At 44.6% G+C, this 19,047-nt stretch overlaps 1 protein-coding gene across 1 annotated transcript in view; it reads left to right on the forward strand.

Annotated features, from left to right (window-relative positions):
* Positions 1–19,047, forward strand: part of GRHL3 (grainyhead like transcription factor 3) — a 67,686-nt gene that overhangs the window by 41,575 nt on the left and 7,064 nt on the right. The window contains exons 11-15 of the mRNA XM_060784253.2: positions 1,944–2,077; positions 3,460–3,497; positions 4,658–4,746; positions 6,278–6,363; positions 9,085–9,149. Coding sequence (XP_060640236.2) covers positions 1,944–2,077; positions 3,460–3,497; positions 4,658–4,746; positions 6,278–6,363; positions 9,085–9,149 — 412 coding nt within the window. The remainder of the gene's footprint in view (positions 1–1,943; positions 2,078–3,459; positions 3,498–4,657; positions 4,747–6,277; positions 6,364–9,084; positions 9,150–19,047) is intronic.

A 19,047-nucleotide genomic window follows, 5' to 3' on the forward strand; every position in this document is an offset into this window, starting at 1 on the left:
GGCTGCATGGCCATGTTCCAGAAGGATTCTCTCCTGAAGTTTCGCCTGCATCTATGGCAGACATCCATAGAGACTGGACGGCCATCTGTCGGGAGGTTTTTCATTGTGCTTTTCATGCATAGCAGAAGTAGGTTGGACTGGATGACCTTTGGGGGTCTCTATCATTCTAAGAGTTGATGTGATATGCCTGCGTCAAATAGATTTCCTAACTATTGATGCAGTCGGCCCTCTGTATCTACAGATTCCATATCCACGCATCCAACAGCTTGAAAATAAATGGGAAACAATCCAAAAAGCAAACCTTGATTTGGCCATTTTGTATAAAGGGCACCAGTTTACTCCACCATTGTATATAATGGGACTTGGGTATTAAGAGGTTTCCTGGTTCCAAACCCCAGTGGATACCGAGGGGCCCCCTGAACCCCATATTTTCTCCATTTCTAGACACATGGCAGCTTTACAATCATTAAAATTCCCAGCATAGAAGATGAGGCGCCTGAGGGCTCCCAATTATCGAAGGCGCCTAGAAGTTATTATTAATAGTAATGAGGAGAAGGAGAGGCACATGCTGTGCTTGCGGCGACTGGAAGAAGCATGGGACAGGAGGGGAGGCGGCAAGGAGGAAACGGGGAAACCTGAGGGCACATCCACACTGTAGAATTAATGCAGTTTGGCGCCACTTTGACTGCAGTGGCTCCAAAAGGCATTGTAAAGCTGCAACGTCCCATGATTCCATTGCATTGTGCCAGGACAGTTCAAGTGGTATCAAACTGCATTATGTCTACAATGTAGATATATATGCTTCTGATTTAGGAGACCTCTGGGTTGTTGTAGGTTTTTCGGGCTATATGGCAATGTTCTAGAAGCATTCTCTCCTGAAGTTTCGCCTGCATCTATGGCAAGCATCCTCAGAGGTTGTGAGGTCTCTGAGGTTGCTTGCCATATATGCAGGCAAAATGTCAGGAGAGAATGCTTCTAGAACATGGCCCTATGGTCCAAAAAACCTACAGCAACCCAGTGATTCCAGCCATGTAAGTCTTCGACAATACATCGAACCTAAAGTTGTCTAAAAACTGATTCGTAACCTTTTTGATACTAATGTTGGAGAGTGGTCCCTGGTCAAAGTGGTCCCTGGTCAATTGGTTCCTGTTCAAATGGTCCCTCATTAAAGTGGTCCCTGGTCAAAGTGGTCCTTGGTTGAAGTGGTCCCTGGTTGAAGTGGTCCCTGGTGGAAATGGTCCCTTGTCAAAGTGGTCCCTGATCAAGTGGTCCCTGGACAAAGTGGTCCCTGGTCAAAGTGGTCACTGATCAGTTGCTTCCTGTTCAAGTGGTCCCTCGTTAAAATGGTCCCTGATCAAGTGGTCCCTGGTCAAAGTGGTCCTTGGTCAAAGTGGTCCCTGATCAAATGGTCACTGATCAAGTTGTCCCTGGTCAAGTAGTCCCTGGTCAAAATGGACCCTGGACAAAGTGGTCCCTGGTCAAGTGGTCCCTGATCTAAGTGGTCCCTGATCTAAGTGGTCCCTGGTCAAAGTGGTCACTGATCAATTGCTTCCTGTTCAAGTGGTCCCTGGTTAAAGAGATCCCTGGTCAAAGTGTCCTTGGTCAAGTGGTCCCTGATCAAATGGTCCCTGGTCAAATGGTCCATGATCAAATGGTCCCTGGTCAAAGTCATCCCTGGTCAAAGTGGTCACTGGTCAATTGATTCCTGTTCAAGTGGTCCCTGGTCAAGTGGTCCCTGGCAAAGTGGTCTCTGGTCAAAAAAAGGTTGGGAACCACTGGTCTACACAGACCATAATGCAGTGTAGATCGGGCCTCAGCTGAAGTGGCAAGACATCATTGATCAACCCATGATATTAGATCAGAGCCACACTTTTGCTCAATCCATTGGCAAGAAAGCACAGTGGGGAACTTTCCCTCTAATTCATTTTTATTCTGGCTTCCAGGTCTGAAAAGCTGCTTAGTGTCGGGCTTCCGAGGCAATGAAATCACATACCTCAAGCCTCAGGCCGATTTGGAGACACAGCCCGTCTTGTTCATTCCCAACGTCCATTTCTCAAACCTCCAGAGATGTGGAACCGTAAGTCCTCTTTTACAAATGCAAATACAAGTTAAAGCAACAGATGGTGGTGTGTCTACACCAGACATGGGCAAACTTTCTAACTTGGGGGTCGCCTGCTAGCACTGCTAGGAGGATTGGCCCGGTGATGGAAGGAAGAAAGGAAAGAAAGAAGAAAAGAGAGACAGAAGGAAAAATAAAAGGATGGAATGGAAAGATGGAAGGAGAAAGAAAGAGAAAGGGAAGGAGAGACAAAAGAGGGAAGGAAGGACAGACAAAAGGGAAAGAAGAAAGAATAAAACGGTGGAAAGGAAGGATGGAAGGAAGGGAAGGAGGAAGGAAAAAGAGAAGGAAGGGATGAAGAGAAAGAAGGAAGGAATGAAGGAAAAGATAAAGGAAAGAGAGAAGAAAAGAAATACAAAAGGGAAGAATGGAAGGAAAGAAAAAGATGTAGAGAGAGAAGGAAGGGGGAAGTAAGGACGAAAGGGTGGAAGGGAAGGATGGAAGGAGAAAGAGAGAGGGGAAGGGAGGAAGGAGGAAGAAAAGAGAGAAGGAAGGACAAAAGGGTGGAAGGGAAGGAGAAAGAGGGAGGAAAGGAGGAAAGAAAGAGGGAAGAAAGAATGAAAGGATGGAATGGAAGGAAAAAGAAGGAGAGAGGAAAGGAGGGTCAAAAGAGGGAAGGAAAGACAAAAGGGAAGGAAGAAAGAATGAAACAGTGAAAGGGAAGGATGGAAGGAAGGGAAGGAGGAAGGATAAAGGAAGGAGAGAAGGAAAGAATGACAAAAGGGAAGAATGGAAGGAAGGATAAAGAGGGAGAGAGGGAAGGAAGAAGGAAAGAAGGACAAAAGGGTGGAAGGGAAGGATGGAAGGAGAAAGAGGGAAGGAAGGGTGGGAGATGAGCAGGAAGAAAAGAGAGAAGGAAGGAAGGACAAAAGGGTGGAAGGGGAGGAGAAAGAAGGAGGGAAGGAGGAAGGAAAGAGGGAAGGAAGGAATGATTGGATGGTGTGAGAGAAGAGGGCCCAAGAAAAGAGCCCAAGGGGCTGCATCCGGCCCTCGGGCCTGGGTTTGCCATACCTGATCTACACTGTACAATGAATGCAGTATGATACCACTTGAACTGCCATGACTCAATCCTATGGGATCAAAAGAGTTGTAGTTTTACAAGCTCTTTAGTTTTCCCTGCCAAAGGGTGCCTCACCATACTACATCTCCCAGGATCCCATAGCATTGAGCGACGGCAGTGAAAGAGGTATCAAACTGCATTAATTCTACAGTGTACCCCCACTTTTCATTGGTGAAATTATGAAAAGTAGTGCTAGGAACACCTTCTCCGTAAAACCCATAAGAGTCCCTTTGTTTACATCAATATAAAACCTGCCTTTTTCTGTATTGCTTTTTCACAGGCTTTACCTACGTCTGGAGCACCACATGACCCTAGCAGGTATGGAAACAAATGACATTTCTTTTCATATATTGAGATATTTCCAATATTCAGATTGCCTCCGTTGCTTCTAATCTGTAGACGTTATAGGTCTTGTGATGCTCTGATCTTTGCATGATCTGTTTTAACTATAGGAAAGCCACAGTGGGTGAATCTACACCAGGCATGGGCAAACCTTGGCCCTCTGGGTGTTTTGGACTCCAACTCCCACAATTCCTAACAGCCTCAGTCCCCTTCCTTTTCACTTAAGCCCCAGGCTGTTAGGAATTGTGGGAGTTGAAGTCCAAAACACCCAGAGAACTGAAGTATGCCCAGGCCTGATCAACACTGTTGAATTAATTCAATTTGGCACCACTTGACTGCCATGGCTCCATTGTTGTTGTTCATTTGTTCAGTCGTTTCCAACTCTTCGTGACCTCATGGACCAGCCCATGCTAGAGCTCCCTGTCGGCCGTCACCACCCCCAGCTCCTTCAAGGTCAATCTTGGCTCCATACTTTGGAATATTGGGAGCTGTAGATTAGTGAGGTCCCAGTGCTTCTATGTCCAGGACCATGTCCAACTACAACTCCCATGGATATAATAATATATACATCTTTAGTTGTCATGAATTAGGTCTCATCTCTCTCTTTGCTTTGTTGTGATTGCACTTCTGTGCCAGGGATGGAAACATTTCTCAGAACCATTTAGCATGGCAGAGAAGGACACCCTTTTCAAATTAGAAATATAAAGCATTTCTGATATCCTACTGACATCTATGACTTCCTCCTCCATAATCTTGGTTTCTAGTATGGAGAAGTACTTCGCATCTTCTAATTTACTCTTCTGAGCATGAGTACAGCATGGCGAACTCCAACCCCGTATCCACAGTCCTAGTCTTTGTGTGGATACACAGAAACACTGATAATAGCCAACCCTATTGAAATGAAAGAGCTCCGGCCCAAGGATACCCTGAGTTACACTGAAGGAGCTAGAAAACACATAGCGAGGACAATTGCGGATTCAGATGTCATACTGTATCTCATGAAACTACAAATCCCAGGAAGCCATAGGACGGAGCTGGTTAAAATGAAATCTAAGTGCCACACTGTAGAAAACTTTGTTTCTGGATAGTGGTGCTTGTAGTAGTCTCCTCTTATATTTCTGTTTTTCCCCCATCAGATTGCCTCTGAAGCGGAGCTGCTCTTCATTCACAGATGAGTTCAACCCCTTGGCTTCCAAAAAGGCAAAAAGCGAAGACCCGCAACGAGGTAGGATTTGATCCTTCCCTTCTTTCCCCGTCTTCATCGTAACCCGTTCTCACTTACCTTAAAGTCTGCAAGGTCGGTGCAGAGGAGGTTTGCCTTGGGCTTCCTCTGAGGCTGAGAGAGTGGGAACTGCCCAGCGTCTCCCAGGGGCTTTGAATGGGATTTGAACCCCAATCTTTCAGAATCCATAGGTGCCTCTACACTGTTGAATTAATATGGTTTGACACCACTTTGACTACCTTGAGCCACTGCTATGGAATCCTAGAAGTTGTAGTTTGGGGAGGAACCAACACTCCTTGGAAAACGTTGACTCTCATGATTCCATAGCATTGAGCAACAGCGGTTAAAGTGGGGTCAAAACCGAATTAATTCGGACATGTAGATGCACCGTGGAGCCCCCAGAGGTGCAGCTGGTTAAACCGCTGAACTGCTGAACTTTCTGACCAAAAGGTCAGTAGTTCTAATCCGGGGAGCGGGATGAGCTCCTGCTGTTAGTCCCAGCTTCTACCGACCAAGTAGTTTGAAAACATGTAAATGTGAGTAGATCAATAGGTACTGCTTCAGCAGGAAGTTAACGGTGCTCCATGCAGTCATGCTGGTCACATGACCTTGAAGGTGACTATGAACAACGCCGGCCCTTCAGCTTTGAAATGGAGATGAGCACCACCCCCAGAGTCGGACACAACTAGACTTAATGTCAGGAGGAAACCTTTACCTTTACTAGATGCATCCCTCGTCAAACATTGAAAACTCTATATCACACTGGGTTTTTTAGTGGTATTATTATTATTATTATTATTAATTACTATTTATTGCATTTGTATGCTGCCTTTCTCCCAGAATGAAACCAATAATAATAATAATAATAATAATAGCAGCTAGCCCCAGCAGACAAAAGTCCTTTGTCTCACTCTGGTCATTCCACAGATATATAAACCCATTTTTCCTACTTCCAACAGACCTCAGTACCTCTGAGGATGCTTGCCATAGATGCAGGCGAAATGTCAGGAGAAAAATTGCCTCCAGAACATGGCCATATAGCCCGGAAAAACCTACAACAACCCAATAATAATTGTATTTCCCGTCCCTCCTTGCGGCTCCCATTACTGTAGAATTAGTGCAATTTGACTGCACTTTAACTATGGTTGAAGACAATGGGATTGCACTATGATGATGATGTTTATAACACAACTGCCATGGCTCAATACCATGGGATCCTGGGAGTGGTAGTTTTACAAGGTCTTCCTCCTCTACGCTGTAGAATTAGTGCCGTTTCACCCTGCTTGAACTGCCATGGCTCAGTGCTACGGAGTCCTGGGAGTTATAGTTTGGCAAGTCCACCCAGCCTCTTTGGCAGAGAAGGCTAGAAGCCTTGAGAAACTACAACTCCTGGGATTCCATTCAACTGCGCCATGACAGCTGAACTGCATTACTTCTTTTGTGAGGGTTCCCCTTAACTCTCGTGCTTGGAAAAGTCCCCAGCTTAGACATCCCAGGCCCAACTTTGATATTTGCTATCTTTTGTATCTTCCAGTCCTGCTCTACGTGAGAAGGGAGTCGGAGGAGGTGTTTGATGCCCTCATGCTGAAGACGCCTGACCTCAAAGGCCTGAGGAATGCGGTAAGGTTTTCCCCGGAGTTCATTTTGGCTTCGTAAAAATTTACGGCACTGACTTGGGAGGCATCAGCAAACACTTTCAGGGCTGGGATGGGCCACTGGGAACTCTTTGGCTCTGACCCACTAGGTCTCCCACTCCACAGAGGCCATTTTACCTGATCTTGGGTGGCCCTGTACTTTCTTTCCTTCCTTCCTTCCTTCCTTCCTTCCTTCCTTCCTTCCTTCCTTCCTTCCTTCCTTCCTTCCTTCCTTCCTTCCTTCTTTCCTTCCTTCCTTCCTTCTGTCTGCCTATCTATCTCTATCTATCTATCTATCTATCTATCTATCTATCTATCTATCTATCTATCTACACACACACACATACATGAGACTCTCAGTTGACCAGAACCCAAACAACCAGAACAATAAAAACTAAAATTAAACAATTTTTAGTGCAATGCAGGTTTGTCTTGATTTGTCTATATTTTCTTTTACTGGCTGTGTTCCAATGTTAATATTAGATCAGTACAAAGTTTATGGTGTACGACGGGATATAATAATTCTCAAGCAACCGGAAACTACATTTATCCAGTATCTAGCAATCCCTATGGATGCCGATGAACCGAGAGTCCACTGTATCTGTAGATATTATCTCTCTGTGTATATCTATATTTATCTCTATCTATCAATTAATATATTGCTGAAGGCTTATCCCTCCCCAAAGCTGTTTTCAAGGAGCCCCCAGTGGCACAGTGAGTTAAAGCCTCGTGCCAGTAGGACTGCTGACTGAAAGGTCGACAGTTCGAATTCGAGGAGTGGGATGAGCTCCTGTCTGTCAGCTCCAGCTTCCCTTGTGGGGACATGAGAGAATCCCCCCACTGGACGGTAACACATCTGAGCATCCCCTGGTCAATGTCCTTGCAGACGGTCAATTCTCTCACACCAGAAGTGACTTGCAGTTTCTCAAGTTGCTCCTGACACACACAAAAAAGCTGTTTTCAAGGGGCCAGAACATGAGATTTCTATGCATTCATACTGTACAATATTCTACTTCCTCTCTCTCTTTTATGATGGACCCAAACTCCCAACAGGTCTCCAAATGTGCATGGAGAGCAATGCTTGAGTGTGCATGATCCATACTAGCAAATGTTATAGAGTCAACATTACAACAGGATTCAGGGTGCATCTACACAGGAGAGTTAGTGCAGTTTGGCACCACTTGAACTGCCGTGGCTCAATGCTATAGAACCCTGGCAGTTGTAGTTTGGTGAGGCACCAGCCCTCTTTGGCAGAGAAGGCAAAAAACTGGGTTGTTGGAGGTTTTTTCAGGCGATATGGCCATGTTCAGGGGCCCCCGGTGGCGCAGTGGGTTAAAGCACTGAGCTGTTGAGCTTGTTGACCAAAAGGTCGCAGGTTCGATTCCAGGGAACGGCGTGAGCTTCCGCTGTCAGCCCTAGCTTCTGCCAACCTAGCAGTTCGAAAACATGCAAATGTGAGTAGATCAATAGGTACCGCTCCGGCGGGTAGGTAACGGCGCTCCATGCAGTCATGCCGGCCACATGACCTTGGAGGTGTCTATGGACAATGCTGGCTCTTCGGCTTAGAAATGGAGATGAGCACCACACCCAAGAGTCAGACATGACTGGACTTAATGTCAGGGGACAACCTTTACCTTACCAACCTATGGCCATGTTCTAGAGGCATTCTCTCCTGACATTTCGCCTGCATCTATGGCAAGTATCCTCAGAGGTAGTGAGGTCTGACCTTGTAGAATTACAACTCCTTCAGCCGTGGCAGTTCAAGTGGTGCCAAACTGTCTTCGTTCGACAGTGTAGATGCACCCAAGGTTATTTTCTGGTGGTTCTACCCTCTTTCTGCCCACCTCATCTCCCTTTTCACCTTTCTCAATGTTTGGAGAGCACACAGTGCCGAAGCATGTTTCTCCGATGCCTATCAGCACTTTCTCTGATAACGGTTGGCTCTTCTTTGCTGAGAATCGAGCAAACAATCTCCTGGAATGATCTGGTCGCCTTTTTTTTTATGACTCCCTCGCTCTGTGTATTTTGTGTTAGTTTTGTACACTTTCAGGCTGGGAAAGAGCAAACAGCTCTTTGGAACTCCCCCCAAATTGATGGTTTCTAGATCCGCTTTCACCCCGTTCCGCTTGGCATTGTAAAGAAGGAGGACAAAAAGTGTCCAATGTAGGAATTAAACTTATTCCGGTCCTGGGAGCTGGCTAGGATCTTAAAATCTTGTGCCACTTGGCAAAGAGTGTGTCTACACTAGGTATGGGCAAACTTGGGCCTTCAAGGTGTTTTGTACTTCAACTCCCACAATTCCTAACAGCCTCAGGCCCTTTCTTTTCCCCCCTCAGCCGCTTAAGCGGAAGGGGCCTGAGGCTGTTAGGAATTGTGGGAGTTGAAGTACAAAACACTTGGAAGGCTCAAGTTTGCCCATGCCTAATCTACACTGTAGAATTAACACAGTTTGACACTGTTTCAACTGCCATGGCTCAATGCAATATGGAATTCTGGGAGTTGTAATTTGGGGAGGTACCTACCCTCTTTGACAGAGAAAACTAAAGAACCGTGTCAAACTAAAACTATATTGAACCCTGGTCGCCTGGCAAATTCAGTGCTCTGGCTTCCTTCGTCGAGTCACCTTAATGTGCTTCTGTTACTTTTGCACTATCTTTTCAGTAAAAGTGATACTGATTTAACTGACGGTTCTATTTTTCTCACCCAGATTTCGGAAAAATACGGTCTCCCTGAAGAAAGCATCTACAAAGTCTACAAGAAGTGCAAACGAGGGTAAGTGATGTCCTGCATATATAGATTCGTCTGGTTCTTTGCTGTCTGGCAAAACGTTGCTTCCTGAGATACGGTAGAGCAGGGGTCCTCAAACTGTTTAAACTTGAATGAATTCCTATACACACTGCACATATCTTATTTGTAGTGCAAAAAACACTTAAAACAATACAATAATTAAAATGAAGAACAATTTTAACAAATATAAACTTATTAATATTTCAGTGGGAAGTGTGGGCCTGCTTTTGGCTGATGAGATAGGATGGTTGTTGTTGTTGTTGTTGTTGTTGTTGTTGTTGTTGTTGTTGTTGTGTGCTTTCAAGTCATTTCAAACACTAAGGTTGACCCTGAGTGAGGGCCAGGTAAATGACCTTGGAGGGCCGTATACGGCCCCCGGCCCTTAGTTTGGGGACCCCTGCAGTAGAGACTCGCTTATCCGACATAAATGGGCCGGCAGAACGTCGGATAAACGCAAATGTCGAATAATACGGAGTCTCCTATTGTTACCCATCTGATGCAGTGCTAGACACAAGGGCGGCTCAAGCCATTACACAAAGTAAGCATTCGCGGTATAGTTGATTTTGCCCAGGGGCGCTCTTGAGGCACTCTTGGGGAAAATAGACCTTGACATATGCGAGTTGTAGTTACTGGGATGTATAGTTCACCTACAATCAAAGAGCATTGATGGAATCAATCAAAGAGCATGATGGAATTGAACCAAATATGGCACACAGAACTCCCACGACAAACAGAAAATATATATCAATGATTGGTTGGGGGGGGGGGGGCACCAAAATACTGTTTGCTTACCGTTGAAAATTACCTAGGGCCGCCTCTAGCTAGACACCTAGAATACTAACAACAGGGACTCAAAAGGTTAAGGCAAGGCAATGCCTCAAGGCTAGAGAGGCCCAGCAGGAAGTGCCCGGATGAGGAAGAGGAGCATGGAAATCACAGAGGGAAGGAGGGAGGACACTTCTGCTTCCGGTCCTGCCTTTTTCACCCCTTTCCTCCATCCTCCTCCTCCTTAGAATCATAGAGTTGGAAGAGACCTCATGGCCCATCCAGTCCAACCCTCTGCCAAGAAGCAGGATTATTGCATTCAAAGCACCCCTGACAGATGGCCATCCAGCCTCTGTTTAAAAGCTTCCAAAGAAGGAGCCTCCATCACACTCCGGGGCAGAGAGTTCCACTGCTGAACGGCTCTCACAATCAGGAAGTTCTTCCTCATGTTCAGATGGAATCTCCTTTCTTGTAGTTTGAAACCATTGCTTCGTGTCCTAGTCTCCAGGGAAGCAGAAAACAAGCTTGCTCCCTCCTCCCTGTGACTTCCTCTCATATATTTATACATGGCTATCATGTCTCCTCTCAGCCTTCTCTTCTTCGGGCTAAACATGCCCAGCTCCTTAAGCCGCTCCTCATAGGGCTTGTTCTCCAGACCCTTGATCATTTTAGTAGCCCTCCTCTGGACACATTCCAGATTGTCAATATCTCTCTTGAATTGTGGTGCCCAGAATTGGACACAAAAGTCCAGGTGTGGTCTAACCTTGTTTTTCCGTTTTCACTTATTGGGAACTAGCCATCCCCTGCCACGCGTTGCTGTGGCCCAGACTGTGTATATGTGTTTTGTGTGTATATATATTTGTGTATATGTGTTTTTATGTATATATGTGGTTATGCACATGCGTCGTAATGTATTTTTTGTTTTTTGGCTTTTGAAGTCACTTCCACTGTGTTTTTCAGTGTTTTTGTGAGTGGTGGTCACTCGTAGACTTTGTAGGTGTATTGTGTCCAAATTTAGTGTCAATTCGTCCAGTGGTTTTTGAGTTATGTTAATCCCACAGACATTACATTTTTATTTATATAGATGGAGAGAGAGTTGGGGAGCACTCCTTTAATTGAAGGGAAAATGCTGGAGGAAAGGGGGAATGCCAGATAAGAGTGTCAGATAAGACGGAATGTCGGATAAGCGAAGGTCGGATAAGCAAGACTCTACTGTAAATAAAAATATTTGTTTGCAATGTTCAATTTTGGAAAAGGCAGTCAAAGCTATGACTTCTTTTTGGGTGTAATGGTTTGAGCCTAGTACTCTGATTCTCAATGAAAGGGCTCGTATATTTGCTTGGCCATGGAAACCCTGAGGCCTGAGTCTCAAAGTCTCAAAGGAAGGCAAAGACAAATTCTCTGTGAACAGATCTTTCCACGAAAAACCTCGATTAGGATCTCCATTAGTAATAAATGACGGGGAACAACAGCCAAAACTAACAGGAAGATTGGCCCGAAGAGTCAGTTGTTGAGAGACCTTCCACATTTTGCATCAAAATATATACTGACCCAAATTCATGGCAGCCGGTTGTTTCCATGTAGCTAGGTTGGGGAATCCATTCTAGGTTTTAATTCAAGCTTTGTAGGAACTCTCCAAGGTTCTGAACCTTTTTCCTAAGTAGGGTTTGGAAAGCTCATTTAATGCTCGCCAAAACTTGGCATGGTTTCACTGCTCTATTGATACACTGGAGCTCTCTCATGTCCCCAAATGTTTGGAGACATACCTCTCCACACAGAAATCTGACAAAATACAGCACAAGGCACTACATATCCTATTGACTGTCCTCACTGTGCTGGAGCAAAAGGTAGCAGAGGAAAAGTGACCATCGATGGTGAGATGATGGGGAAAGGCAGGAAAAGCTGTCTCCTAAATTGCTCAGGAGCCAGCAAAATAGCTCTCTTCGGGACAAATTGTGCTGCCTTCCTTTGGCCATTCCCATCCACCCCATTGAGCTTGCCCATTTGTAACCATGGGAGTTGTAGTCCAACATTTGGGGTTCCATGATGGAGAAGCCTGGCTTGATGCAGTATTTAGGAAAAGCTAAGCAGAGCCAGGTCTGCTCTCAAAATACAGAACCACCCTGCAAAAAAAGGGACAGTTGTGGTCATTTGACAGTCCTTTGGTTCCCTCTAAGGCGTTCACCTGAGGTTGCAACAGATTCCGCTTATCTTCTCCATCGGGACCTCAGTGTTTATTTCTCAAAGACAGCAGAATAACCTTTGGGTCAGTGGGCAGATGACACTGGAACAATGCAGTCCGGGGCAGAAGACATAGGTTGGATCCCACCAGAGTCACAGATTTAGAGAGAAAGACAGTGTTTGGGAGGTTTTGATGGTATCATCCAAATTGCGGCGTCACCTCCTTGCCTTTAGTTGACTTTGCCGAAAGCCAGGGCAGTTCGCCTTATGAGATCTGACTGGGGGACATTTATCTATGTACTTATTTTCATGGAGCATAGAACCCAAATAACCAGGGTTTCTGTTGTTCTTGTTGCATTGATACCTTCATAGCAGGCTTCCTGGCAGCCTTTTCCTTTGTCGACTCCAATACGGACTATGGAAATTATGGTCAAACTGTCGACCATGTCTGCAACCTCTTGACAGTATTTGCCAAAGTTGGTATGGGGCGATATTTTAAAAGTTGAACTCAAGCCTTGCTCAGCCATGGAAGTCCACCAAGTGACCTTGGGCAAGTCACTTTCTCTCAGCCTCATAGGAAGTTATGGGCAAACACCTTATCCATAAACCTTGCCAGGAGAAGGCTGCCATTAGTGAGAGTAAACTTGAAGGCATTACATGACAAGGGTAATCTTGTTCCAAGCCAAGATAAAGGAAGGATATGAAAAAAGGATGGATGTATAGAAAGGGAAGGAGGGATGATCGATACAACGATGGAAGAAAGGAAGGATGGATGGATAGATGGATAAATTGATGGAAGGATGGAACGAAGGTTAGAGGGAAGGCTAGAAGGATGGATTGAAGGAGGGATCAAAGGAAGGAAGGCTAGAAGGAAAGCTACAAGGAAGGATAAAAGGATGGATAGAAGATGGACAGAAGAATAGAAGGAAGGAAAGATGGAAAGAAGGAAGGATCTGAGGAAGTATGGATAGGAACACAGAGGAAGGATGGTTGGAAGGAAGAAAGGAAGGAGGGAAGGAAGGAGGGAAGGATCGAAGGAAGATAAGAAGGAAGACTAGAAGGAAAGCTAGATGGATGGGTTGAAGGAAGGATTGAAGGAAGGAAGGCTAGAAGGAAAACTAGAAGGAAGGATAGATGGACAGAAGAATAGAAGGAAAGAAAGATAGATGGATGGAAGGAAGGAAAGAAGGATCTGAGGAAGGATGGATAGAAGCATGGAGGAAGAATGGATGGAAGGAAGGATTGAAGGAAAGAAGGATAGATGGACAGAAGAATAGAAGGAAGGAAAGATGGATGGGAGGAAGGAAAGAAGGATCTGAGGAAGGATTGATAGAAGCATGGAGGAAGGATGGATGGAAGGAAGGATTGAAGGAAGGAAGGATAGAAGGAAGGATGGAAGAAAGGAGAAGGTGCAAATTAAAAATGTGAAAATAAAAGTTTTTAATGTTACCTCATGTTTGTTAAGCTGCCTAGTTTCCAAAGTTATGTCAAACATACATGATTATCAGTCTCCAGTAACAGAGGGTTGGGCAAATGGGAATGCATGCCATTTTCTGTAGAAACCCTTTCCTAACCTTCTTGCCCACATTTTTGCCCCAAGGCTAATAACTGAGCAGCTTCCCTGCTGGTACATAAGGGGCTTTTGCATTCCTCCTGGCTATTTGAGTCTGAGGACACACAAAAGGAATGGATCAGGGGGCGGACGCTGGACTGCTGCTAATCTCTTCTCTCTTCCAGCCGGCATTTTAGACAAATGGCATATTTGGCCTGTAACTACTCTTCTCTCCCCTTTCCCCTAATCTTGTTGTGTCTGGAAGCCTACATTTCTTTCTCCCATTGTAGAGACTGCAAGGTTTTGTATTTTTTTAAATTAATTACCTGTAAGTATATCGTTCCTCTCAATCCCTCCTAGGGCTTTGTAAGGAAAACAAAATACAAAATCGCTTTCTGGCCAGAGAAGGGTTGGAGGTGGTTTGGAGCCGTATTGAATTATTCCTGGCGTCACCAGATCCCCAATTTCCAAAAGTGGGATTGTGTTTATCTGTTGCAGTGGAGAAAAAAAATACAAAGGCGTCTCGGAGCACTTTAGAGATTAGCCCATTTCTGAGGTCAAGTTTGTGTCTGTTTGTTCATTATGGCAGAGGTTTGCTGCTTCTTTTGTGCAGGATGCAAGGGGGCATTTCAATGATCAGTGGCAGAAATGGAATATATATATTTGACTGGAAAATAGAAAGTAGAGGAACAAGGGATGGATTTTGTGGTTGGCATTATTAGATCTGGCAAGAACGAGGTGCATCTACACTGGAGAATTAATTCAGCTTGACGCCACTTTCACTGACGTGGGCCAAAACTATGGAATCCCAAGAACTGTAGTGGTACAAGGCTTTCGCTGCCCAAAGAATGCAGTGCCTCACCAAACTATAACTCCCAGGTTTCCATAACATTGTGCTACGGCAGTTAATGTAATGTCAAACTGCATTAATATGGCAGTTTAGATGCGCTCATTGTTGCCATGAGTTAATATGAGGGTTGATTTAAGCATCTGCAAAGGCTAGACATAGACCAGTTGGATTTTGAACTTCTGGGTTGCCTTTGGATGGCAAGTGATGCCAAGTAGAGAGTCTTTGCCCTTCAGAATAGTGGGCATCTTCGCCCACTTTCCTGCATATCTTGGAAGGCAAGCAACAGTGACTCTAGCCATGTGGGATCTCTATCAAGAGTTCTCCTGAGATGGCTATTACCACTCATTCATGAACAGCAATGCTCCTTCTTTCAAGGGGAGAAATTGCAAGCTTTGGAGGATTCCTTCATGTGAATCTCCCTTGGAAATGAAAACTTAGCACATCATAGAATCATAGAGTTGGAAGAGACCTCATGGGCCATCCAGTCCAACCCCCTGCCAAGAAGCAGGAAAACTGCATTCAAAGCACCCCCGATAGATGGCCATCCAGCCTCTGTTTAAAAGCTCCCAAAGAAGGAGCTTCTATCACACTCTGGGGCAGAGAGTTCCATTGTTGAACAGCTCTCACAGTCAGGAAGTTCTTCCTAATGTTCAGATGGAATCTCCTTTCTTGTCGTTTGAAGCCATTGTTCTGCGTCCTAGTCTCAAGGGCAGCAGAAAACAAGCTTGCTCTCTCCTCCCTATGACTTCCTCTCACATACTTATACATGGCTATCATGTCTCAGTCTTCTCTTCTTCAGGCTAAACATGGCCAGCTCTTTAAGCCGCTCCTCATAGGACTTGTTCTCCAGACCCTTGATCATTTTAGTCGCCTTCAGTGAGAAGAGTGGGCCAGAAGTCCACTTTGAATGACACCAAGTTGGGAGAAAGAGTGAATATTTCAGAGAATAGGATCAGGATCCAAAATAACCTGACCACATGACCTTGGAGGTGTCTACGGACAACGCTGGCTCTTTGGCTTAGAAATGGAGATGAGCACCACAACCCAGAGTCTGACACGACTGGACTTAATGTCAGGGGAAAACCTTTACCATACACACACACACACACATATATACACACACATACACACACACACGTTGTGTGTATTTGTGTGTGTGTGGCTTAGGAGCTTGGTATGTTGAATTTGGACAAGAGAAAGTTGAGAAGAGACAAAGCTGCCATCTTGAACTATTTGAAAAGATGTCACATTGAGGAAAGGAAAAGCTTGTTTTCTGCTGCTCTAGAGACACAGAGCAATGGATTCAAACTACAAGGAGTTTTCCTTCCATGGAAGTTTTTAAGCAGAGGCTCAGTAGTCATCTGTCGGGAGTGTTTTGATGGTGTATTCCTATATAGCAGAAGGGAGGATCTCCTCCAACTCTATGATTACCGTGTATGATAAAGTAGTTCTGGGGATGGTTGAATGTCACTTTGGTCAACTAGTCCTTGCCAGTTAGAAGAACTATGTATGCTATGGGGAGCGGTTCCATACCAGAATCCACAGCTAAAAGGACTTTGAGCCTTAAAAGATTAATGTTGTCCCTCTCCACCTTCACCAGGGAAGTATTCAGTGCTCTGTTGATTCACAAACCTGCCCATGGGCACATATTAGTCAACAGGCAAAGACATGCTGACTATGCACCTGTTTGCCTCTTACCTGAGGTTTCAACCTTAAGAGTCCAAGGCAAAGCCAGATGCTGAAATGATAAAAAGTGTTTCATTTGTAAACAAGTTTCTTATTTCAGTTGTTGTTTTGTTAACTCTATGAATACAAAAGGAAAACGGCCCTGATCCAGCCAGCTGAGGACTGGAATGGAAAAGTCCAAATATTGTGATGGGTTCTGCAACAGTGGCTCCCAACTTGTGGTCCGTGAACCACCAGTGGTCCACAAGAACTAAAATAAGGTTCACAGCCTCACCATTACAACCCTCTTATAATGCCGGGGCTTATTAAACATGGGTGAGCAGATAGAATCATAGAATCATAGAGTTGGGAGAGACCTCATGGGCCATCCAGTCCAACCCCCTGCTAAGAAGCAGGAAAATGGCATTCAAAGCACCCTCGACAGATGGCCATCCAGCCTCTGTTTAAAAGCCTCCAATGAAGGTGCCTCCACCATACTCCGAGGCAGAGAGTTCCACTGCTGAACAGCTCTCAGTCAGGAAGTTCTTCCTAATGTTCAGGTGGAATCTCCTTTCCTGTAGTTTGAAGCCATTGTTCCGCGTCCTAGTCTCTAGGGCAGCAGAAAACAAGCTTGCTCTCTCCTCCCTATGACTTCCTCTCACATACTTATACATGGCTATCATGTCTCCTCTCAGCCTTATCTTCTTCAAGCTAAACATGCCCAGCTCTTTAAGCCGCTCCTCATAGGGCTTATTCTCCATACCCTTGATCATTTTAGTCGCTCTCCTCTGGACACATTCCGGCTTGTCAATATCTCTCTTCACTTCACTTCACTTTATTTCTTAATTAGTCGCTCTCCACCAAGGTGCTCCAAGCGACTTACAATCTAAAATAGCATTTACACAATATAAAAACATTCAACATAAAAACATTCAACAGTGACTATTTGGCAAATTAGATCTGATTACTTAAATGCACAACTAAACAGCCAAGTCTTGAGTGCTTTTACAAAAGGTTGCAACTCCGACATTGCTCTAATATATGGAGGCAATGAGTTCCACAGAATTGGAGCATAGGTCAAAAAAGCTCTACGCCTTGTCGCTTCCAGGTGTATCTCCCTAGGGCCCAGTATGTAGAGGAGATTTTCCTGGGTGGATCGAGGTGACCACTGATAGAGAAAAGGAACTGTGGTGCCCAGAATTGGACATAATATTCCAGGTGTGGTCTAACCAAGGCAGAATAGAAGGGTAGCATGACTTCCCTGGATCTAGACACTAGATTCCTATTGATGCAGGCCAAAATCCCATTGGCTTTTTTTTGCCGCCGTATCACATTGTTGGCTCATGTTTAACTTGTTGTCTTTTTCACACATACTACTCTCGAGCCAGGCGTCCCCAATTCTGTAGCTTTGTATTTCATTTTTTCCTGCCAAAGTGGAGTGTCTTGCATTTGTCACTGTTGAACTTCATTTTGTTAGTTTTGGCCCATCTCTCTAATCTCTCAAGATCGTTTTGAATTCTGCTCCTGTCTTCTGGAGTATTGGTTATCCCTCCCAATTTGGTATCGTCTGCAAACTTGATGGTCATGCCTTCTAAGCCTTCACCTAAGTCATTAATAATTAATAGATGGTGACTACTGGATGGCCTATATTCTAAATCAGAAAGTAAAGCTGATGTGGTCTATCCAATGTAATTTTCTGAATCAGCACCCCAAATAATCAAAACAAATCTAAAGAATTCCGAGACCTACTTAAAAAAAAACCAACAACACACAATTTGGAATAATGAAAAGCTTCCCTCATTCCATGTGAACCCAATCAATTGAGAGTGAATGTATTTCACTCTCAATTGATTGGGTTCACATGGAATGAGGTGCCAAGAGTGGGTCTGCTTGGCATCGGACCTATCGGACAGTGTCTGTTACATCGCCAATTGGAAGGGGCTACAATATTAGCAATATTGAGCTTATAAACTATTCTTCTGAATTGCATCTTGTCCAAAAATGCACTTCTATTGCCTGCGTCTGCATTCAAAAGAATGAAAGCAATTGCTATAACTTTTTCGTTTAAAGCAGTGGTTCTCAACCTTCCTAATACTGTGACCCCTTAATACACTTTCTCATGTTATGGTGACCCCCCAACCATAACATTATTTTCATTGCTACTCCATAACTGTAATTTTGCTACTGTTATAAATCGTAATATAAATATCTGATATGCAGGATGTATTTTCATTCACTGGACCAAATTTGGCACAAATATCCAATATGCCCAAATTTGAATACTGGTGGGGTTGGGGGGGGGGATTGATTTTGTTATTTGGGAGTTGTAGTTGCTGGGATTTATAGTTAACCTACAATCAAAGAGCATGCTGAACTCCACTAGTGATGGAAATGAACTAAACTTGGCACACAGAACTCCCATGATCAAGAGTAAATACTGAAAGAGTTTGCTGGGCATTGACCTTGAATTTTGGAGTTGTAGTTCACCTACATCCAGAGAGCACTGTGGACTCAAACAATGATGCATCTGGACCAAACTTGGCACAAATACTCAGTATGCCCAACATATGTGAACACTGGTGGGATTTGGAGGAAAATAGACCTTCACATTTGGGAGTTGTAGTTGCTGGGATTTATAGTTTACCTACAATCAAAGAACATTCTGAACCCCATCAATGACAGAATTGGGCCAAACTTCCCACACAGATTCCCCATTATCAACAGAATATACTGTGTTTTCAGATGGTCTTTGGCGACCCCTCTGACAGTCTCTCACAACCCCCAGAGGCCTGACCCCCAGGTTGAGAAATGCTGGTTTAAAGAATAAAAGGGCCCCTTGGCCTCCGTGTTGTAAGTATAGGAAGACACGT

Source organism: Anolis sagrei, chromosome X (assembly GCF_037176765.1).
Source record: "Anolis sagrei isolate rAnoSag1 chromosome X, rAnoSag1.mat, whole genome shotgun sequence".
In the NCBI taxonomy this organism is placed as follows: Eukaryota; Metazoa; Chordata; class Lepidosauria; order Squamata; family Dactyloidae; genus Anolis; species Anolis sagrei.